Source organism: Manis javanica, chromosome 16 (assembly GCF_040802235.1).
Source record: "Manis javanica isolate MJ-LG chromosome 16, MJ_LKY, whole genome shotgun sequence".
Taxonomy (NCBI): domain Eukaryota; kingdom Metazoa; phylum Chordata; class Mammalia; order Pholidota; family Manidae; genus Manis; species Manis javanica.
In genome coordinates this window covers 51399602-51424626 of record NC_133171.1, presented here as the reverse complement: position 1 = coordinate 51424626, position 25025 = coordinate 51399602, and the positions used below count along the sequence as shown (strand labels likewise).

Sequence of the window (25025 nt, the reverse complement as noted above, 5' to 3'; positions counted from 1 at the left end):
ATGTTGTAGCATTCCTTTTTATTGCTGAATAATAGTCCATTGTATGGATACCATATTTTATTTATACACTTATTAGTTGATGGACATCTGGGTTGTTTCCACTTTTTGACTATTAGGAATAATGCTACTGTGAACATGTTTGTACACATTTTGTGTGGACATATGCTGTCATTTTTCTTCAGTATATACAGAGGAGTGGAATCACTGGGTTATATAGTAACTCCTTTTTTAATTTGTTGAGGAGCTGCCATATTACTTCTTAACACAGCCACACCATCTTACACTCTCACCGGCAATGTGTGAGGCCCTGATTTCTCCACAGCCTCGGCAGCCTTTGTTATCACCCGCCTTTTTGAATTTAGCCATCCTAGTGGGTGTGAAGTATTGCCTCATTGTGGTTTTGGTTTACATTTTTTTGATGACTAATGATGGTGAATATCTTTTAATGTCCTTATTGTCCATTTGTAATTCTTCTTTGGAGAAATTTCTATTCAAATCCTTTGCAAATTTTAAATTTAGTTATTTGTATTTTTACTGTTGAGGTACGAGTTCTGGGTATAAGTCCCTTATTAGATGCAATTTGCAAATATCTTCTTTCATTCTACTCTTTTCACTTTCTTGATGTGTCTTTTGAAGCACAGTAATTTTTAATTTTGATTAAGTCCAATTTATGAAGTTTTTCTTCTATTGCTTGTGCTTTTGGCACAGTATTTAGGAAACTGTTGTATGGAACTGCTTTGTGAACAATAGAGACTTCTTGGGGGCAAATGTCCAATTAGAAGGATATCAGCCTGAGTCAGAGTAACCCATAGGTTGCTGTGGACAGAACCTGCTTCTTCTTTGTCTTCCTGCCATGTAAATTTTGGTGACTATTGATATTTCCTAGAGCTCCTTCTTTAGGTTTGTTTTCTTTGTACCCTGAACATTTGTGTCAGGGAAGAGAAGGGATGGGTGGCTGGTATTGCTGCGGGGAGACTGAAGGAACCGGAGCTAGGAGGAGGTCTAGGGTCTTTACTCCCAGTGACACAGGGACGAAGGAATCATAGCAAGTTGAGAACTGGAAAGGGTGCTAAGGTGGGTGAGCAGAGACGGGATTATGAATTGGTTGTCGATATGAGAGGCCAAAGGTCAGGAGAGCTGGTGATAAGCTGAGACGAGGATGAGCGAGTGGGAGTGTGATTGCTGGTGCTCACCTCACATGACTGACTCTTCTGCTGTCACTCTGTGGGCAGAAGAGTGGGAAAGCTTTTGAATACAGTAATCCAGTGAAATGACTTGCAGAAACTTCCCAAGAACAAAAGGATGAAGCTATTTGCAAGACATCTGTCAGGGCTTTTACTCAAATTGGCTTTTTCTCCCTCTTGAAAGACAAGTGACCAAATTCTGAAAAAGGTTGTTAACAGTCTCTGGATATGATAGAACATCATTTATTTTAAACAGTCTAGAGTAGTAGTTATTGGTGACAGATTTGTTTTCTCTTTTATCTCTTCTGGTTGGTCTTAGCTAAATGATTCTAAGGCCTGTTTATTGGTTTGTTTTTTTAAATCAATGATTCAGTAAGAATTCACTTTAGGGAAGGGTGCTAATAGTACTACTTTTTAAATAAAATTACATTTCTCTTTTTAAGATTACAGAAATGATAACTATTTTGCAAACATACTCAACCTTGAGTAATTCTACGATACAAGGAATAGATATTATGGCAATAAAATTGAAAAATATATATCAAGGGGTTAAGAAAAAGCAATATGATATTCTGGATCCAAGGAGGACAGAATTTGAAACAGATTTCTTAGAGTTCATGGCAAAAATCAATGCTTTAGAGGTAAGTAATTATGCATACTCTTTACTTTAGTTCAGCTGAAATGTAATTCATGTATTTACTATTTGTAAGTGACTTTTGCAAATTGATAGGGAAAAAAACATTGCCAGTGTGAATAATTTTAACTAGTACACAAAATATTTTCCTTCTTTTTTTAAATGAGGCTATTCAATAAAAGACAGCAGTGAATAACCAGAAGCCCAAAGGGCTGTAACTAGGGTTCATTTTTAGTTTACATTAAAATTTGTATTCAGTTTTTATTGTGCCAAGGAGCCGATCATTTTTCCAGTGGAAGGGAAAATTTGGAGTCCATTTTCTTTGTTTTAAGTGTGAAAAGATTTGATGACAGTAGGACTGTGGATCACTTTCCCCCTGGCCTTGTACTTTATGGCCATATTCTATCTGCAGCATAGAGGACAACTCTGAAGAGGCGCTCATCCTGTCTGTTATAGCTTATGGGGCACCAGAGGAATGAAGGGTAGTTAAAAAGTGTGTCTGGTGAGACTGCAACCTATTTCTCTCACCTTTTGGGCTTATATGACCTCAGTTACTCTCTTACTAGAAACTACTAAAAAACCAGGGTTAGCCCTGGGGAGTGGTCTCCTCTTTGCTGAAGAATGTCACATAGAGGGATAAGAACTGAAGCTGAAATTCTTGCCATGAAGGTGAGAAAAATTTATATGTTTTTCTCACTTATTTTTTGATGATTCTTTGAAAACTACATTACATATACTCTGGGCCATAGAAATAAGAAAGATCCTAAAATTCTAACAATATCACCTTTTCTTTTGAGCTTTTGAAAGTTAGGCTCTTTGATAGTATGATATATTTTAGTTATTACTCTTAGTGTTTGGCTTTTTGGGCAGGTTGGAATTTGCTTCCAAAATGGTCTGGGAGTTATAGCTTTATGGCAATGGGAATTTGTGGGTTAAAAAAATTATTGTTTAAATTATTTTTATGATTTACTAATAAAGATTATTTGTCATAAAGGCTTTACTGGGGTCTTCGATACAAATTTTAGTTTTCAGTATATTTAGAGGACATATTAACTTTTTAATATTTTAAAAGAGGTGCCAGCTTTTTAATGCTCCTTCCTTTCCCAATGTTTGATTAATGCACGTGGCATATATTAGTAGACCATACCAATACAATCTATAAGTGAAAGTAACTTACAAAGGGTGCCACAATTCCATTGGTTGGGTACCAGGAATCTGGAGTTCACTGCAGGGATGGTGGGAGCCTCAGAAGAATATTTTCTTATTCTTGCGTAGCATGGCAAAGAGGTTTCTGAGAGCAGCAGTTGGAAAATACCACCTGTTGACCATGGGTGTCTAAAGCATTATTACATTGCTCTACTAATATGCTTAGAAATTCTAAACAATTCAAAGAAAGACACTTGGTTAGGGACATTCCCTTATAAATTCTCTAGGTCAGTAATAGTCAATAAATAATGAGTGGCAAATGCAAACCGCATATGTAATTAAAATTTTTCTGTTAGCCACATGAATAACAGTTAAAAGAAACATTTTAATTATATAGTTTATTCAGCCCAACATACTAAATATATCATTTTTACATGTCATCAGTATAAAAATCACTGAGATATTTTACTTCTTTTTTTTTGTACTAAGTCTTTGAAATCTAGGTGTGTATTTTATACCTATAGCTCATCCTACTCCCAAGTAGTAGCATTTCAAATGCTCAGTAGCCACATGTGCCCAGGAGCCACCATACTGCACAGTGCAGCTCTATATGCTTAGATGGTAGGTGTGTTTAAGGCTATTTTGATTCTCTAGGAAAATCTTTAATTGTTCTTAACCCAGTATAATCTCTTCCATAATGCCAAAAATCATTTAAATATTAGTATTTTATTTCAGATACAAATACAGGCATTTATGAACAGTACTTTTGGAAAAATCTTATCTTCTCAGCAGGCTCTTCAGCTTCTTCAAAGGTATTTATAATCCAGTAAGCAGTATAGTTTCCAGGTGGGATAACTTCGTAACTGAAAATAGAATTTCAAATAAGATGTTCTTGAAAGTCTCTCCTATGTAAACTTTAAAACTTACAAACCTTAATCTTTTACTATTAAATAGACTGGTAAAATTTTGAAATATGATTGTTTCATTGTTTTTTTAGTAGTGAAAAGTCTTTCAATAGGAATATGAAATTATTTCTCATTCTTTTTTTCTCTCTAGCTATGTAATGTATTTGAGGTTAATTTCATAAGTGTTATTGGAAAGGGAACAAATAATGTTTAATTCTGCATGCTGAAAGGATTTCTGAAAGTGAAATTGTCTAGGGCTAGTAGCTCCCCAAACTTTGCATTTCTCCTTCTGAGTGCTCCTGCAGCTCCCTTTCCTTCTAGTCCTGCCAGCAGAGTTCCCCTAAAGGGCAGGAAAGCCTGGGTTAGAGGGACAAGCTGGACTAGCAGCTGTTCCCTTCCAAGGAGGCATGGGAAGGGCTCACAGCCCATGGTAGGGACCCTTTGGCGGCTCTCCTGAGAGCCAGTGAATCTGGGTTTGGTCCCAGCTTTGCTATATAATGATGGGTCATATGTGTGAGACCTCATCTCATGAGACCATCATAAAAGTCAAAGCGACATAAAGTGATTTTGACAAGGGACAGTACTCTACAGTTAGATGGCAGGTACCATTTTCTTGGCGAGTACTCTGTCTCTGCCTCTCTTTTGACCTATAGTGTGCTTCTGTCAGTTCCCTTACATGAGAAAATTACAGTTCCAGTAGTTCCTGTGCATCACTTAGCCTCTAAGTGGAAATGATATTTGGCTGACAAAGTCGTTATTATGGTTATGGCTATTTGGAATTACATAAGCATTAATATTGGCAGAGGGGCAGTCAGCATGCTCCCCTCCACCTCTGCTAAGCCAACTCCCCACTCACTCTTTTCAATCTCAGTTTAAACATCAACTTGCTCAAGAAAGTCTCTCTTGTCTCCCCAGACTTGCCTGGGTTCCCCTGTTAAATGCATTTCTGGCACCCTTGTAATTTAAGTAATTATTTATCTAACTCTTGATTGATGTTTGTCTTTTCCATAAGGTAGGCTTTAAGAGAGCTGGGATCACACCTGTCTTATTTATCACCATGTCCTAGGGCAATGCATGAGGCCAGAGATGAATATTTGTCAAATGAGTGAATGAATGAATTTTTAGGACTTCAGCAATTCTTAAGTGTGTTTCTTGTTTATTTTTTAATTATTCACTTTCAATTACTTTTAGATTCCAGAAGCTAAACATTCCCTGTCTACAATTAGAAATAAACCACACAATTGGGTGTATTCTTCAGTATTATGTGGCTGAACTTGAAGCTACTAAGAAGGCAAGTATCATATTTATAAATAGAATGATACTTCAGTACAAAAAGAAAAAAGTGAATATTTCCCATCATTAATTTGTGCCAAACTTTTCAGAGTGAGCTTTTCATTACTAAGAACCTCTGATCACTCCTCTATATGTGCAGTGTATGTCTCTGGACAGCCAGATTTATATCCCTATGTTCTTAAGAACTGTCTTTTCCCAACTGCATTCATGTGTGTATAGAAAAGCCCACTTAAAGTAGTATGTTCATGTATGGAAATATGAGCTCTGGAGAATATGATGACAGAGATAATGTAGCTATGTGCTCCCTCCTTTGAACTCCTTAAAATTTGGAACAAAAGGCAGAAAAATGTATAAGTAATGGGAAATAAAGGTCAAGAGAAAATTAAATGTCATATATCACAAACACCATAGTTCCTGAGCCTCAGGTTAATATTTCTGCAGTGTGTTATGTATTTATTGACCACCTCCTGTATTACCTCTGAAGTACAGTTACATATTTACTAACCACCTCCTGTATACAAAACATGTGAATAATGGTAAAACATCAATGCAAATATAGTTATTTTTTGCCTCCTCAATCATATTGAATTTTAAAGATTAATACCAGATCTTTAATTACAGATTTATCATTCTCAAAAAGATGATCCCCCTCTTGCTCGCAACATGCCACCTATAGCAGGAAAAATACTTTGGGTGAGGCAGCTCTATCGCCGGATAAGTGAGCCCATCAACTATTTCTTTGTAAGCCAATAGTTAAAAATTTGTGGATTATTATGGTGGTTTTTAATACAAGAAATATATTTTATTCTATAATATTTATGTCCAACAATATAGTCAGAGCTAATTGTTTTACCAGGCAAAGAAAATTTAGTTTATAAATATGCTTGAGGGGGACTAAGCCAATTCTTTCATGTTTGGTAGATAAGCCTGCTTAATTACAGTTAATCTCTAAGGGGGAGAATCTTATAACTTTATGCCTTTTAGTAATATGGTACACTTTATAAAGGCTTTTTAAAAATAATCGTTTGAAAACAATAAAGTACAGGCCTGGTGCTGAAGCTTACCTCTATGTATGGACAGATAGGTCACTGATAAATTACTGAAGGTGAAGATACACTTAGAGAGTGTATTACTGTATGAAGAACTGAGACCTAAAGGAGAATAATAGAATACAGATGACCCTTGAATAATGTGGGAGTTAGGGGTGCCCACTCCTGTGCAGTCAAAAATCCATTTATAACTTTTGACTCCCCCAAATTTAACTACTAATAGTCTGCTGTTGATGGAAGCCTTGCCAATAACATAGCAAATTAACACATATTTTGTATGTTTTATGCATTATATTCTGTATTCTTACAATCAGGTAAGCCAGAGAAAATAACATGTGTTTTCAAATTGTCACAAATTACCAAAAAACTTTCCAGTATATTCATCGAAAAAAATCTATGAATAAGTGGACCCATACAGTTCAACCCTTGTTGTTCAAAGGTCAACTGTATGTGCATTCTGTGTGTCCCTAAGATGATTAGATTTGTGAAAAACCCCAGGATATTTTTAGGCCCTGTGGGCATTCTGAAATGCCAGTTTGTCCTTTTGTTGCTTGGTATTCTAAAAAGGCAGAGTAACAAAGCAGAATTGCTCTGGATGGTGTTCTATCTTATGTGTATGTATAGAGCAAAATACCAAGCAATGTTTTTTATTTTATTATTTAAGAACTATTAAATATTAAGTTTTTATTGTTTCTGTCTGGCTGCTATTACTTATTTTACTTTTCTCAATAATAACAATAAAAAATTAAAACCCTGGCCTTAGAAAAGAAGCCAGAATGGGGACTCGATTGCTGATGGACTCTGTAGTGGCAGAGCAGAGATTGCCGTTTTTGACATCTGTGATTCAAAATATAAAACTTCCAATTTTTACATGAAAAAATCTGTTTTTTGTTCTTTGATATACAGTTACTTTTTTTTAGTGCTGAAATGTAGGAACTTGCCCTCATATTCACAATTCAGGGACTATCAGTCAGTTGTATCTTGTCTAGAAAAGTGGGGAGGAACACAGAATTGAACGTAGAGAGCCTCCATGCCTGGGCCTGGCTCTAAGGCCAAAGACCTCTCTTTTTAAGTCCCTTACTTCCTTTTCCAGCTTTCCCTTTCTGCTGGTAATGTTCCCCTACTTCCATCTCTAGCTTATATGGCTTTCCTTATCTCTGTTTTATTCTGAGGCAAAGTCTGAATTGGTAACATAATTGTTTGATGTCCTTTTAAATATCAACAGCTTTATGATTTGGACTTGAAAGCAATCAGCAGTCTTTTGAACATAAATCTTTCTTTTCTCCCTAAAAACAGAAAAACTCAGAAATTCTGTCAAGTGTGGAAGGTAAAGCCATCATTCGTCAGTATAACAAAATTTCGTATGTTCTGGTGGAATTTGAGGTGGTCTATCACACAGCCTGGGTCAGAGAGATCTCACAGTTACAGTATGGTGTGTATAAGAATATGCATTGATTCTATAGAGGGGTGGTAGGTGGTTTTGAATGAGTTCATGGTTATGGAGAATTTTTTATGTCTCTTTTATGTAATCTTAAGGTGGTTAGATTTAGATATGGGATGATACAATTATTTATTTCTTTGTTAATAATATTCTGATTTCATAAGCAAAAATTGTCATGTCCTTAAAGTTGATATACTTAAGATTATAGTTTCCCCATGAAAAACAGTATTTGAAAATAAATACTAAGACTGTTTATAGGTATTTCACCATAGACTTAGGAAAGGTTTCATACTCCGTTTTATCATGTCAAAGATTCGAATTTCAGTCTCGGTTAGGGAAGGAAGGATTGCGGCTAGCTTGTCTTCCTCCTTCCCTTTCTCCCTGTCCTCTTCCTTCATCCCTCCTTCCTCTATTTTTCTCTTTCTCTCTTCCTTCCTTTATTTTTCTATAACTGAATTTAACTCAATTTTGAGCTCCAATAAATTAAGAATATTAGGACTGTAACTAAGTACCTTGAGGGGTGCCAAGGCTCGGGCAGCGTTAAGTGTGAGGCAGGGATGGATGGTTTGAAGCCCATCTGGGGTATTATTACTGTGTGGGCTCAATTGTTGGCCAGTTCAGGTTCCTGTTTTGTCCCATCTTGTCCATAACCTTGGTGGAATGCTGACTGTGTTCCCTGGTAGAAAGGTTTCTCCCTCTCACATCAGGGTCTCTGTTTCAGCAGAGCACAGAACTGCAGGGACACAAAGCTCAGATTCTGCGGTTCAATCGCTGGGAGTAGTCCCTCTGCCTCTTCATTCCAGGCCCATATATTTTACCAGCTGGGGACACAGGACTACATATAGGTCATTGATTCACTGGATGCCTGCATTCTCAAGGACTGGACCCCAGCCCCATGGGGTGTTCTCCCTAGCTGGCACCTTTGTTAAGCCTTTAATAGGCCACTTCTCACAGGCCAGCTGTTTCTGGCTAATGCATATGGTGGGACCCTCTGGATCCTAATGAAAGCCTGCCAATAGAACAACACTCTCAAAGGAGCATCAAAAGAAGCTTAATGACATTCTGGAAAAGGGCAAAAGAGGCAGTGTAACACCTGAAAAATGGAGTGTGTGATATTTTGCTTCTACAGTACCATGCACTTTTCTACCTTTTTTGTCCTGCTGGTTTTACCTCTTATCTGGGCACTTTCAAAAACAAATTTAAGAGTCACTGTTTCACAAAGCTTCCTTATTCTTCCTGGCAGAAAAGAATGTCTTCCTCCTCTAAAGTCCTCCACACACTTTATCTGCAGTTCTTTCTCGTGACACTTATTGCTTTATAGATCTGTCTTATCTCCCCTACCAAGGATACTCTCTCCATCTGTTTCATTTTTGAGTCCTTTAAGTAACAGCCATAGATAACATTTATACAGTGCTTACCATGTGCCAGACCTTGTCTAAGCACTTTACATATACAACTCCCTGTAATTCTCATGACAGCCCTACGAGGACTATTATCCTCATTTTATAGATGAGGAAACTGAGGTACTGAGAGGTTAAGTGCCTTGCCAAAGATCGTGCAGCTGCAAGTGGCAGAGCCAGGACTCATATCTGCCTTCCATGTGAACACAGTGCAGTGGGAATGAATTGCTCTGGAAGTCTTCTTGTTATATTGCTGTGACTGAATTTAACTATATAAGAACTCAGAATAATAACTGGGGACCTTGTATCCCCATTGCATAAAATTCTCTGATAATGATCTGCATGCAATGAAATATTTGCTTAGTCCTGGAGCAGATTTCCTGGCTGTCATTGTTCTTAATGGTCTTGCTGACCACTTTTTCCTTTCAAGAAAGCTCAGTACAGCCTTAAGGAAGACAGATTCCATTGGATCAATATTCAAAGATTATTTTGGAATTTACTTGGAGAATAAATGACTTCTAGTTCAATTTTTAAAAGATTCCAAATGAACTGGGTAAAATTTTTAGTTGAAATCCTCAAGAAATCGGCATCATTTGGAACCACATCAAGACTAATTTTATCTAATGAGTTAAAGTCAACTAACTTCATGGGGATATACAGAATATTTTATTCTTAAATTTTATTTTTAATTAAAAAATTTTAATTTGATGCAGCCACATTCTGTGAAGTAATGAGAGGCTTGGAAGATACATGTGAAATTCTCATGTTAGTAGTGTTTGTTAATATAAGATGTAACTTACGCTAGCACATACACATCTGTTAGTGTGTTATTGTTATCCCTCTAGAAATAATTCATGTTATTAGAAATAACAACAAATAATCTAAGGCTACTCAGTATGAACTGTTTCGGATTATGTATTTTAATTCCTAATAGCAAGCATATCTGAAAATGCCTATTTATGTGAATGATGTTCATGTGCTAGTTTAGATGTGGTGTAAAAAAAACGCTCCTCTATATTCTAAGAGTTCACAACACAATTATGATGACTATTTCTTACCAATATTGAGCCTAGTTATCAGACATTGATGATGGAGACTTACTTTGGATAAACCTTGGGTTAGGTGTGGAAAAGGATCTGTTGTATGAGGCGTTTCACATTTTGTAGTTGTGCAGATCTTCTAGTTATTTCCCAGGGGATAAATCACAATGTATAAAAATAAGCTAACATTGTATTAAGCTCTCTTAGACACACTCAGAGAAGTATTGCTGTTCATAGCACAAAGGCCATCTGTTTTTGGTCTATTTTTATCTCTCTGGAACTTATTTTATGGCTTTGCACATACTCTGCATTCATTTATCTAAGTTTTAAGTGCTGACCATGTGTCAAATACTGTGCCTTAGCACCTGGGATGGCCAAAACTTGTCTGCTTTTAAGAAGTCAGTAGTCTAGTATGGGAGAAAGGCATTCATACAATGCTGGAAGCAGAAAAGAAATCCAGAGTAACTAATGTCAACAATCATTTGTTTGTAGCTTTACAAGCCACACTTTTTGTACGACATCCAAAAACAGGGAAGTTGCTGGTTAATTTTGATCCCCAAATTCTGACAGTTGTTCGGGAAACTAAATGCATGATAAAAATGAAGCTCGAAATACCAGAACAGGCAAAAAAGTTGCTAAAATTGGAAAGCAAATTGAAAGGAGACAAATTGTATTTACAGGTAAAATAAATTATAGATTATATATTAGAATTATTTTTGAACGAGTTTTTTTGTGGGGGTAAAGAAAAATATATCACTACAATGGTTCATTCTTATGTGGCAGTGAGGAGAAATTTGTTACTATGTTAATTCTTTTTATTTTTTCAGCTTTACTGCAGTATAATCGCAAAATTGTCAGTTATTTAAAGTGTACATTGTGAAAGGATTCCTCCCATCTAGTTAATCAACACATATTATCATCCAACATAATTATATAAGTATATATAAAACTTTTTTTGGTGAGAGCATTTAAGTTCTACTCTCTTAGCAAATTTCAAGTAGATTATACAGTTATCAACTATAGTCACCACATTATACATTAGATCCTCAGACCTTATTCATCTTTTATACCTATAAGTTTGTACCCTTTTACTAACCTCTCCCTATTTCCCCTCTCCCCCTGCCCATGGCAGTCACTTTTCTCCTCTTCATTTTTATGGGTTTAGCTTTTTTAGATTCCACGTATAAGTGATATCATACACTATTTGCCTTTCTCTGACTTATTTCACCAGTGCCCTCAAGTTCCATCCATGTTGTTACAAATGGCAGGATGTCATTCTTTCTCATGGCTGAATAATATTGCAGTGTGTGTATCTATCCTCGTTAATTAACAATTCATCCATTGATGGACACTGTGTTGTTTCTGTATCTTGGTTATTGTAAATAATGCTGCAGTGAACATGGGAGTACAGTATATCTTTGAGATCCTGATTTCATTTCTTTTGATTCATATCCAGAAGTGGGATTGCTGGGTTATATGGTAGTTCTTTCTTTAATTTTTTCAGGAACCTCCATACTGTTTTCCATAGTGGCTGCACCAATTCCCACCAACAGTGCACAAGAGTTCCCTTTCACCACACCCTTGCCAACACTTGTTATTTCTTTCCTTTTTGATGATAGCCATTCTAACAGGTGTCAGGCAGTATCTCATTGTTTTGATTTGCATTTCCCTGATGATTAGTGATGTTGAGCACTTTTTCATGTACTTGTTGGCCATTTGTATGTCTTTGTTGAAAAAATACCTGCTCAGTTTAGTTCTCCTGCCCACATTTTAATTTGATTTTTGTGTATGTTGTTTTGCTATTTAGGTCTGTGAGTTCTTTATATATTTTTAATATTAACCCTTCATCAGATACATGATTTGTAAATATTCTCTCCCATTCTGTAGGTTGCCTTTTCATTTTGTTGATGGTTTCCTTTGTTGTGCTGAAGCTTTTTAGTTTGATATAGTCCCAGTTGTTTATTTTTGCTCTTGTTGCTTGTGCTTTTGGTGTTGAATCCAAAAAATTGTTGCCAAGCCTGAAGTCAAGGAGCTTATACCCTATGTTTTCTTCTTGGAGTTTTATAATTTCAGGCCTGAAATTTAAGTCCTTAATTCATTTGAGTTGATCTTTGTGTATGGCATAATATAGGTGTCCAGTTTCATTCTTTTGCATGTGGCTGTCCAGTTTTCCTAACACCATTTTTTGAGCAGACTCTCTTTTTACCGTTGTATATTTTTGGCTCCTTTGTGTACTTTTGCCCCTTTGTAAATGAATTGACCATATATATGGGTTTATTTTTGTGCCCTTTATCCTGTTCACTTGTGGATTCTTGATAGTATTAACATACTGAGATGCAAACAAAAGAAAAGATTGGAGTTGGAAAACTTAAAGTGAAAATATGATCAGACATCAGATTTAGACTTCTGGATAATGACAATGATGAATAGCAAATTTTTAAAAATATTATTACTATAATAATTTTATATATTAAGTGCATTACATTATATAATGTATTTAACCCTAAGTTTACTATTAAAATACAAATTAATAAAGTAGGAAGACTATAAAATGAAATAAGTAAAAAATGATTTGTCAATATTGTGGGATAAAATGGAGCAACAACAATAAAAACCAGAGTATTAGAATAGAGATTCCCCAGTTATTAAAAATAACAACTTTATTGAGCTATGATTCATATACCATAGAATTCACCCACTTAAAGTGTATAATTCAGTGGTTTTAGTATATTCACAAAGTTGCACAGCCATCACCACAATTTTGTAACCTTTTCATCAACCCCAAAAGGAATCCCACTTCCATTAGCAGTCACTACCCATTTTCTCCTGTCTCTTTTCTCATACCTTCCTCTAGCAACCACTAGTATACTTTCTGTCTCTTTAGATTTGCCTATCCTGGACATTTCATACAAGTAAAACCATGAAATATGTAGTGTTTGTGACTGGATTCTTTTTTATGGCCAAGTAATATTCCCTTATGTGGTTATACCATGTTTTAGTTATTCATTCATCAGTTGTTGGACTTTTGGGTTGTTTTCACTTTTTGGCTGTTAGAAATAATGCTGCCATTGACAACTGTATACAAGCTTTTGTGTGGATAGATGTTTTCATTCTCTTGGAGATACACCTGAGAGTGAGATTGCTGGGTTTCAGAAATGTGGTAATTCTGTGTTCAATCTTACAAATAACTGACACACTTTGTTTTTTAAGAGGTTGCACTTAACTGAAGTGTCCATTAATAGATGAATGGATAAAGAGATGTGGTACATATATACAGTGGAATATTATTCAGCCATGGAAAAGAAAGAAGTTCTGCGTTTTCAACAACTTTGACCTAGAGGATATTATACTAAGTGAAATAAGCTAGGCAGAAAATACAAATACCATATGATTTCACTTATTTGTGGAATCTAAAACAAAACAAAACAACAGCAATAGACTCATAAATACTGAGAAGTGACTGGTGATTACCATGGAGGAAGCATTGGGGTAGGCGGATTAAATAGGTGAAGGGGTTAAAAATGCATAAAATCTTAATAATAACATAAATTAGTCACTGGAATGAAAGTACAACATAGAGAATATAATCAATAGTTCTGTAACATCTTTCTATGTTGACCATAACTACACTAGTTGAGGTAAGCATTTAATAATTAAAAAAATAAATAAATACATGTTCTGTTAATATCTTAAAAAAATAAATGAAGAGGCTTCATTACCTTATATTCCCACCAGAAACACTTAATCTCTCTAAGCACATGGGTTTGCCTACACTGATAGGGCTATAAGTACTCATCGAACTAGTTGCAGAGTGGACCAAAAATATACAAACTCTTCCTTGTCACTGAGTAGTATTAGAACAAGTTATGTAGAATGCTTTTGTTTACACAGAGCCCTTGTATCACTTTGAAATAGAAACAAGAAGCAAACAACTGCTTCGTAAGAGTCAGACTGAAAATCCAGGTCTTGATGAATTTTCTGGTCTCCACATCTGTCATATGTGTCACCCTTTCATTAAAAAAAAAAAAGAGAGGCTGCATTTTTTTATTCCCACCAGCAGTGTGTGAGGGTTCCAATTCTTGTCATTCTTGTCAATACTTATTATTATCTGTCTTTTTCATTTGGACATCATTTGGATGTGAAGTGGTATTTCAATAAGGTTTTGATTTGTACTTTCCTCATGGCTAATGAGGTTGAGCATCTTTTCATGTGCATATTGGCTCCTTGTAGATGTTTGGAGGAATGTCTAATCAAATCCTTTGCCCATTTTTAAATTGAGCTATTTGTCTTTGTATTATTGAGAGGTAAGAATTCTTCATACATTCTGGATACAAATCCCTTATCAGATATATGATTTGTAAATATTTTTCTCCTGCTCTACAGATTATCTTTTCATTTTCTTGATTGTGTCTTCTGAAGCACATTTTAAATTTTTGTGAAGACCACTTTATCCATCTTTAATTTTTCCCTTGTTTTTAATGTCATAGCTAAGAAATCTTTACCTAATCCAAGGTCAGGAAGATTTATGCATATGCTTTCTCCTAATAGTTTAATAGTTTTAGCTCTTACCAAAATAGTATTTAATTGTTATTAAGGAAAAAAATTTCCAGAAATGTTGGCATTGTGGAAATTTTGGCTTCAACATCAAAAGCCCTAGTTTTTTTCTACTGGCTAATTGTGACTTTGGAGGGTTGAGTGTCAAAGTACTGTTATAAATTGAGGTTAATATCACTTGTGTTGCATTTTGCAGGATTTTAGTTAGCATTGAATGATATTATGAAAGTTGAAGTCCTTTGCCAAGTGTAAGTACACAGTAAAAGTTCAACTACAAGTAACAGAATAGCAGGGAAGGAGTTAACTTTGAAACTACTGAGTAAACATTGTAGTAGTTTAATATTATTAATTTGAGGAGGAATTAATTTAAATCCACATCTCCCATTACACACAGTACAATAAATTACAAAGTGGTCAAAAATTGATCAGTATGATCCATCTATAAGAAATGTCTAAAAGAAAATAGAAAAACTTATTAATTCTGATTGTGCTCTATGTATTTTGATCCAAGAAATCAAGTGTGGCATCTAATAAATATGCTTCAATATGCCAGAAGATAAGGAACAGAAAGCGGGAAATGTATAATGGCAGGCATCATGAATGGATAACTATCCAAACTATTTAAAATAGCATAAATGTAGAAAGGCAATTAAATTATAAACATCAAAAATGCAAATATAGAAAGCTCCATTTGACTCACTGCTTAAAGGGAATCCTCAGGTAATTTGCTGGTGAGGATAAAGCATAATAAATTAATATACATTTAAATGAGCAGCCTCCATCTTAGCAGGACTATGAGGAAGTAGGTATAATGAAAACTATCTGGTATAAATCAAAATATGACGTTGCTTTAAAATAAAACATGTCATTTTGACTTTTAACAGGGTGTTCTGCAATATCATGATGAGTTATGTCAGAAAGTGCCTTCTGTGTTTGTCAATCTGATGACCCCTAAAATGGAAAAGGTTAGTAGTGCTGAAGGTTTATAATGATTTCCCTGTTGTTTAAAATTAGATTCCTATTCTACAGATTATAGATTCCAGAACATCTACTCTTGCCTAGACCCTCTGTCTTTCTGGTACAACTTTATAACCCTATTTTTCCTACAGAATGATTTCTTGTCTAAGTTTTGTTGCCTTTGAAAAACAAATAAATCTAAATAATGAGCAGCTTCTAAGAATCCATGATTGCCTTATGGATAGCCAGAGATTATTAAAAACAAAAAATCACCTTTATAAGGTAAAATGTCAGGGAAATATAATTAAGGAAATATAACCTATAATATTTCTGGATAATAAAAGACTTTTTTTATAAATGCAGATGCTCCTGTTAATAATGGAAATTGTTATCTTTTTTCCTTTTTTAGGTGGAATTTGTGTTGAGACAAGGACTCACAATATTAACATGGTCATCTTTAACACTAGAAAGCTTCTTTCAAGAAGTTGACTCAGTTTTGGATATGTTCAATCAATTTTTGAAGAAGGTATGCCAGATAAATTTTTTAAACTATATACATTAATACTCAGCTTATAAGTAATAGTTTGTCTTTGGAAGCTCTTTAGTAGGTATGACTTTTAACTAAAAAGGTATCTATTAAGTTAAAAAAATGCTCTGTTTCTTTAACTGCTTTGGGACCTCTTCATTTAGGGTTGCTTTGTTCTTGTCTCTAAATTACTTTGCCTTGAATATGTTAAAATGATGGTTCATCTCCACAGTGTAGTTTAGAAAATGGGATAATTGTAGACTATGGGAAATGGCAGAATGGAGTGCTTACATATTAATAATAATGCATCTACTATTAACTAGATGAGGCTTTCATCTAATTGGAGTCTGTCTATTGATTGCTGACACATTTCCTACATAGAACAAGCATATCTTTTCAGATGTGCTAGTCTGTCTATGGTGGCAACATGGTACAATAGACAAAACTCAAGTCTTGCGAGTCAGATAAACCTAGGTATGATTCTCTGCCTTTCACTAGCATGTGTTCCTCCCCACCCCCCTCCCCACCGTTACTTTACTTCTCTGGCACTTGGTTTCTTTAGCTGTAAAACTGGGATAGTAATGATTCCTGGACTGCAATGAGGATGAAAGGCAGTAACACATATGAGGTTGCTCAATCAAATGAGTTCCATGTCAAGCTCTCTTTGCTCTCCTTAAATTTCCACCAAATTCTGCCATCTCGGGAGGCGAGTTTCCAGATACAGCCCCCTAAATTAGGTTATAACTCAAGTACATTTTGGATGAAAGAAGAATTTTCTCCCACATTTTTTTCTTGTTGGTAGATCAGTGACTTGTGTGAAATGCATATCAATACAATTCTAAAGGAGATAGCCAAAACTGTGTTAATTTCCTTGCCCGAAAGTGGTGCTACCAAAGTTGAAGATATGTTGATGCTCAATGAGGTATGTATTCATGTATTTTATCTTAATCATAGAAACACTGGCTCATAAACCTAAAATGTAATTTACAACCTAAAAGTAGAAATCTGTGTCAGAAGCATTTAGACATCCTAGCTTATTTTGTACATCCTCATGTCCAAAGACTTATAAGGGTTCGACACCTCAAGCCCACAGCCGTGCAGGTAGACGTTGTCTTCCTAATGCCCTTGTCCTCATGCTGGAGGCTTGTGAGGTTCTGTCAGGGATTCGTAGCTCTTCTTCCTCTGTGCATGCTCCCAGGGCGAGATCATGTATTCTCATGGCTTTAACTATCACATACTTTCTCTTTAATTCATCTAGAGATCTGGGAGTCATTTAGACTCCTTTCCTCACTCCCGGTTCCTAAATCCAGTCAGTCTAATGCTTAGCCACGTTTTGCCTTTTACTCACATGTTGCTTGAAATTTTTTGCTTCAGAGGATTTCTCTGTATCTACTACCCTTTTTTTTTGGTCAGGCCCTGAAGGCTCATTTTGAGTTTAGCAGTAAATGTTGTAACCCATTGTCTCAGTCTCCATGTTTGGCCCCACTGTATCCAACCTCCACATTGGCACCAAATACGATGGTGAAACCCCCCAGCTTAGATCTTTCAATGGGGATGGCATCTAGTCCTACAGGGTAAAAACCTAATAACCTCATCAGTATCTCATTGAACTGAAATTATTTGAATACCCATTTATCCTTCATTGGCTCAAAAGAACTCTGTCTTATCATTTTTGATGCCCAGCATATAACACAGTTTCTCTCAAAACTACTTTATACCTTGAACTGAACTTTTTTTCCTGCCTGCCTTGTGCTTCCACTAGGCCAGCCCTACTGGCTTGGGTCTCCTTGCCAGGGTCCTTTTCAAGACAACCTAGGGCATGGCTCCATCTCAAGAGGTTCCATCCGGCCCATGGCAATATATGCCTTTGCCCCTCTTTCTATGGAAATGCAGCTGCTGCTTCTCAGGACACCCTACTTTCCTTTAGGGATTAGGGTAGCCAGACAGCCTGTTGCCTCAGGACTCCTTAGGCATGGCTGAGCCCCTCTATCCCAGGGCCTCTCCTGCTGCCTTTTAAGAACCACCTCTTTTGTAATAGGCAGGATCTTAAAATCATTTGCTCTCAGCATAGAGACCTTTGCTGTAATGGAGACAACACTAAATGACCCATTTCAACATCCTGTTCTCAGAGCATGCAAGTTTAAAATGATTATATAGTTTCTTTTATCATTATTAAATTTTTTTATTCTTGAGGCTTATTTTCTTTAATGTTAATAGAGTTTACAGCAGCTTTTTTATGTTATTATTTTCCAGCTATATCTTTCTCTGTTCTTACATTTTCAACCTTTCTGCATTCTCCTATCTGAAGTTTTTTCTTGTAAAGAACATTTAGCTGGATATTGTTTTTAATCTACCCTGAAAAATCTCTTGTTTTTTTAAAAAACATTTTTTGTAATTGTGTCTATTTACATTTGTTCTAACTATCAATGTATTTGGATGACCTTCTATTCTCTACCCTCTTACTTCATATTTTTGATTTATCTGAATTTATTTATCTGAGTTTATTTTTTTCTTTTTCAATTATCTCTTCTTTTCTATATAATCTTATACCTTTCTTGTGTTTTTGATTCTATTTCTTACTTTTACATTTAAAATATATCTTTTAACAATTTCACTATCTGAAGAAATTGGAGGGTATTATTCTACTCGTTGCTGCTTCTGCCAACTTTTGCTCAGAGTGGCCTGTTTCTTAGTGTTTTTACTAGCTTGAATTGTGACCTAATGCACACATGTGCATTTGGTTGAAACCTGTCCATTTTTATTTGCTCCTGCATGGTAACTACGAATTTTACTGAATCAGGACTGCTTCATGTTAGTTTCCCAGAAAATAGAATTTCTAAAACTACAAGGTGGAATAAACTCAAGCCTTAAACCTGTGTGTGGGCAAGCTAGTCGTTGTAGACTCCTGAGGGAGAACTTGTCCCTCCACCCCAGAGGCTCAACCAAGATAGTTAACTTTCCTTGAGACCATAGCCATTGATTTGCCTGATGTTATGTGGGGGAGTGGAGGGCAAGGGGTAGCTCTCAGTTCCAGCCTCCTACCCTTGTGAGGGGTCCAAGGCCATTTTGGGCATTTTGCTCATGGAAACCAAAAATCCCCAGAGACGTCATGGCTTCAGTTTACTTTTTTTCCTTTAAAAACGGCCATTGCTATCTGGGCGCCACCCCCCCCACCCCCAGAGCTCACTGTCCTCCCCGCAGCTTGGCCAGTCCTTGCCAAAGGGCAGCAACTTGAGGTTATTTTCATTTTCAGCCCACGTTTCTTTTCTTTTGCTAAGACATAATCATATATAGCAAAGTGTGCAAATCATAAAAGCACCATTCAGTGAATGTTTACATATGAGGCACCCCTGTAACCACCTCCAAGTTGAAGATCTGCAACACTTACTTCGCCACAAATGATTCCCTCATGCTCCATCTCAGGCAGTCACCAGAAGCAATCACCCTTTTACTTTGATCTCTGTATATTGGTTTGTTCTGTCTTGAACTTCATGCAAATGGAATCAGCAGCATATGGTCTTTATATCTGGCTTATTTTGCTCAGTATTAGTCTGTGAGATTCATCTTTGCAGTAGTGTGAAGCAGTTCTTTTGTTCTCATTATTGTATAGCATTCTACTGTATGAGTACTATAATTTATCCATTCTACAGCAGAGGGTGTTTGGATGGTTAATGGATTTGATAATACACTTCGTGTTCTTGGCCATGTTTTTTTGTGGACTTAAGCACTTATTTTGGTGGACATATTCCCTGAAGTGAATTGCTGGGTCCTAGGTTGTGAGTATATTTGGCTTGTACAGAAACTATCTTTTTAGAGTTGGTCTGTTTGAATTAGGAGCCAGACAGGTTCACACATTGCATTTGATTGATGTGTCTTCTAAGTTTCTTATTGTCATCTCCCTGCCCATTTTTTCTTGCAAAATTTTTGTTATGTAAAAAATATGTAACATAAGTTATCATTTCAACCATTTTAAAGTGTGAAGTTCAGTGGCATTAAGCACATTCACAACGCTGTGTAACCATCACCACTATCTAATTTCCAGAACATTTTTATCATTACAATCAGAAACTCTGTACCCGTTAAGCAATGATTCTCCTTTCCTCCCTCCCACCAGTCCCTGGTAACCTCGATTCTCCTTTCTGTCTATGCATTTGCCTATTCCAGGTACCTCATAAAAATGGAATCATACAGTATTTGTCCTTTGGGGCCTGGCTTATTCACTTAGCATAATGTTTCCAAGGTTCATCCACTTGTAGCATGTATCTGAATTTATTCCTTTTTATGACTGAGATGACTGAGTAATGTTCTGTTCCAGAGATATGCCACATTTTGTTAATCCATTCATCTGCTGATAGACATTTGAGTTGTTACCACATTTTATCTACTGTGAATAATGCTGCTATGAACATTGGTGTGTAATTAACTGTTTGAGTCCCTACTTTCAATTCCTTTGGATACGTACTTCACAGTGGAATTGCTGGATCATATGGTAATTCTATATTTAATTTTCTGCGGAGCCACTAAACCTTTTCTATTGTGGTTGCACCATTTTACATTCTCATCAGCAATGTACAAGGGTTTCAATTTCTCTGTTTAAAATTTTGAGAAAATTCCTAATGAATGTGAAGTTATAGAATATATATATATATATATATATATATATATATATAACTATGTGAAGTGATATCTCATTGTGGTTTTGATTTGCATTTCCCTGATGACTACTGATGATGAGCACCTTTTCATGTGCTTATTGGCCACTTGTATATTTTCTTTGGAGAGATGTCTATCCAAATCCTTTGCCACCTTCCTTCTTTTAATACTTTTTTTAAAAAAATAAATTTTATTTTATTTAAAAAATAGGCAACTTTGTTATAATGAGACCTTGTCATAAATCTCATACTGTAATAGTCTGAGACTATAATTAAAAATGGGTTCTGCTGGCAAATGTTGGGAAGAGGCCAATAAGAAAGTTACAATACATTGCCTATTTACAAATTAACCATTACCTGCCAAAAGCACATCGGACCCACACAGCGGACATCCACTAATCCAGTGGTTAGCCGTTCCAGGCTCTAATGCACACTGTTTTACACGTTAACGGTTTTGAAGTTCCAGGCCAAAGCTGACCTTTCACATGTGCTCTGTTCACAGTAGGAATCTCCACTCACTGCTTCCTGTCAGAATGGATTATCGTGACATAGCCCAGGGCTCACTTTGGCTGCAATTAAGTTTGTTTTTTTTTTTTTGAGAGGGCATCTCTCATATTTTTTGATCAAATGGTTGTTAACAACAATAAAATTCTGTATAGGGGACTCAATGCACAATCACTAATCAACCCCAAGCCTAATTCTCAACAGTCTCCAATCTTCTGAAGCATAACGAACAAGTTCTTACATAGTGAATAAGTTCTTACATGGTAAACAGTGCAAGGGCAGTCATATCACAGAAACTTTCAGTTTTGATCACGCATCATGAACTATAAACAATCAAGTCAGATATGATTATTCATTTGATTTTTATACTTGATTTATATGTGAATCTCACATTTCTCCCTTATTATTACTATTATTTTTTAATAAAATGCTGAAGTGGTAGGTAGATGCAAGATAAAGGTAGAAAATATAATTTAGTGCTGTAAGAGGGCAAATGTAGATGATCAGGTCTGTGCCTATAGACTAAGTATTAATCCACGCTAGACAAGGGCAACAAAACATCCACGGATGCAGAAGATTTCTCTCAAAACAGGGGGTTGAGGTTTTAAGCCTCACCTCTGTTGATCCCCAATTTCTCCCCTGATGTCTCCCCTGCAACTGTACCTGTCTTAGGTTGTTCCTCCCTTGAGGAATCTTACCCATCTCTGGCTAACCAGTCGTCTTTCGGGGCCATACAGGTAAATGTAAAGTTGGTAAGTGAGAGAGAAGCAATATTCTTTGAAAAGGTTAGCTTTTTACTTCTTTGCAGATTTATGCCCTGTGGCTTCTATGCCCAGCATTTGTCTTGAGGTATCTTTACCACTGGAAGAATTATGATACTCAGTAATTTTCGATATGAGGCATGAATTCTACTAAAGGGTTGTAATTAGGAAGGAAGAAGAAAAGCTATAGAAGTAGCAGATGGGAGAAAACATGGGAAGATTGATAATTTCTTTGACATATCTTCTTGTAGAGTAACATAAGCATGTATAGGTTTTAACAAACTACTAATTAAATTGCGTACACACATTAACATAATAGGAATACAGCTACATAACAAAAGCAGACCTACAATTACCAGCCATATCCAGTGAAACCAAGAAAACCAGTTAGGTACCCTAGGCATTTGTGAAAACTTATCAATGATATGATGGATATTGTCTAACTGAATTTGAATAGTTTGAGGAAAATCAGACAAATTAAAGCAACACATTCCTGGGAACTGTTCACATCCCATATGTTCTTTTACCAGTAGATAGTCTACAGTCGCATGATTTTGGAGCACTGCAACTTGCACTTCTCCTAATTCTTGGTTGAGTTCTGACAGTATAGATCCAGTCAAATTTGTTGTTTTACTGTATGCACAGGCCAGCTTAGATATCTCCTTCTTCATTGGAACTGGTGGGATGAATGCAGCTGCAGCTACAACTGCAGCAGCGCCAGGATCTTTGTTGAAGTTTTTTGATGATCATCTTCTGGAATGACTCTTCCAGAGGATGTTGATGCTGGAAGTTCTTCTTCATATCGTATCTTAATTCGTTTTCTGGGTAGCCAAATTAGGCTTTGATCCTCTGTATAAACACAAACAAACCCTTTGCCCACACTTTGATATGACCTTTATACCATTGTGAAGAACCTATTGGAGATCACCACACAGGAACTGCCTTTTTTTTTTTAAGAGAAAGGAATATTATCAGAAAAATGTACTTCCATAGCTGATCATCTGAAACCCTTTAAAAGATCAAAATTAAGGATATGTAAAGGATGTATTAATTGTTGATTTGCAGTTAGTTTTTCCTATCAGGGAGTAATCCCCCTTTTCTTTCTATCTTTTTTTTGTTATCATTAATCTACAATTACATGAAGAATATTATGTTTACTAGGCTCTCCCCTACACCAGGTCCCTCCCACAAACCCCATTACAGTCACTGTCCATCAGCATAGCAAAATGTTATAGAATCACTACTTGACTTCTCTGTGTTGCACAGCCCTCCCCTTCCTCCCACCCTCTATATTATGCATGCTAATCATAATATCCCCTTTCTTCTTCCCCCCACTTATCCCTCCCTACCCACCCATCCTCCCCAGTCCCTTTCCCTTTGGTACCTGTTAGTCCATTCTTGGGTTCTGTGATTCTGCTGCTGTTTTGTTCCTTCAGTTTTTCCTTTGTTCTTATACTGCACAGATGAGTGAAATCGTTTGGTATTTGTCTTTCTCCACTTGGCTTATTTCACTGAGCATAATACCCTCTAGCTCCATCCATGTTGTTGCAAATGGTAGGATTTGTTTTCTTCTATGGCTGAATAATATTCCATTGTGTATATGTACCACACCTTCTTTATCCATTCACCTACTGATGGACACTTAGGTTGCTTCCAATTCTTGGCTATTGTAAATAGTGCTGCGATAAACATAGGGGTGCATCTGTCTTTTTCAAACTGGAGTGCTGCATTCTTAGGGTAAATTCCTAGGACTGGAGTTCCTGGGTCAAATGGTAAGTCTATTTTGAGCATTTTGAGGAACCTCCATATTGCTTTCCACAATGGTTGAACTAATTTACATTCCCACCGGCAGTATAGGAGGGTTCCCCTTTCTCCACAACCTCACCAACATTTGTTGTTGTTTGTCTTTTGGAAGGTGGCAGTTCTTACTGGTGTGCAGTGATATCTCATTGTGGTGTTAATTTGCATTTCTCTGATGACTAGCGATATGGAGCATCTTTTCATGTGTCTGTTGGCCATCTGAATTTCCTTTTTGGAGAACTGTCTATTCAGTTCCTCTGCCCATTTTTTAATTGGATTATTTGTTTTTTGTTTGTTGAAGTGGGTGAGCTCTTTATATATTTTAGATGTCAACCCTTTATTGGATCTGTCATTTATGAATATATTCTCCCATATGGTAGGATACCTTTTTGTTCTATTGATAGTGTCTTTTGCTGTACAGAAGCTTTTCAGCTTAATATAGTCCCACTTGTTCATTTTTGCTTTTGTTTCCCTTGCCTGTGGAGATATGTTCATGAAGAAGTCACTCATGTTCATGCCTAAGAGATTTTTGCCTATGTTTTTTTCTAAGAGTTTATAGTTTCATGACTTACATTCAGGTCTTTGATCCATTTCGAATTTACTTTTGTGTATGGGGTTAGACAGTGATCCAGTTTCATTCTCTTACATGTACCTGTACAGTTTTGCCAGCACCATCTGTTGAAGAGACTGTCATTTCCCCATTGTATGTCCATGGCTCCTTTATCAAATATTAATTGACCATATATGTTTGGGTTAATGTCTGGAGTCTCTAATCTGTTCCACTGGTCTGTGGCTGTGTTCTTGTGCCAGTACCAAATTGTCTTGATTACTATGGCTTTATAGTAGAGCTTGAAGTTGGGGAGTGAGACCCTCCCCACTTTATTCTTCTTTCTCAGGATTGCTTTGATTATTTGGGGTCTTTGGTGTTTCCATATGAATTTTTGAACTATTTACTCTAGTTCGTTGAAGAATGTTGCTGGTAATTTGATAGGGATTGCATCAAATCTGTATATTGCTTTGGGTAGGATGGCCATTTTGACGATATTAATTCTTCCCAGCCATGAGCATGGGGTGAGTTTCCATTTGTTAGTGTCCCTTTTAATTTCTCTTAAGAGTGTCTTGTAGTTTTCAGGGTATAGGTCTTTCACTTCTTTGGTTAGGTTTATTCCTAGGTATTTT

At 36.2% G+C, this 25025-nt stretch overlaps 1 protein-coding gene across 1 annotated transcript in view; it reads left to right on the top strand.

Annotated features, from left to right (window-relative positions):
* Window positions 1-25025, top strand: part of DNAH8 (dynein axonemal heavy chain 8) — a 336734-nt gene that overhangs the window by 61486 nt on the left and 250223 nt on the right. Inside the window, exons 13-21 of the mRNA XM_073224126.1 lie at window positions 1628-1825; window positions 3700-3776; window positions 5061-5160; window positions 5784-5903; window positions 7508-7643; window positions 10585-10772; window positions 15531-15611; window positions 16013-16129; window positions 16932-17051. Of these exons, the coding sequence (XP_073080227.1) occupies window positions 1628-1825; window positions 3700-3776; window positions 5061-5160; window positions 5784-5903; window positions 7508-7643; window positions 10585-10772; window positions 15531-15611; window positions 16013-16129; window positions 16932-17051 (1137 nt within the window). The remainder of the gene's footprint in view (window positions 1-1627; window positions 1826-3699; window positions 3777-5060; window positions 5161-5783; window positions 5904-7507; window positions 7644-10584; window positions 10773-15530; window positions 15612-16012; window positions 16130-16931; window positions 17052-25025) is intronic.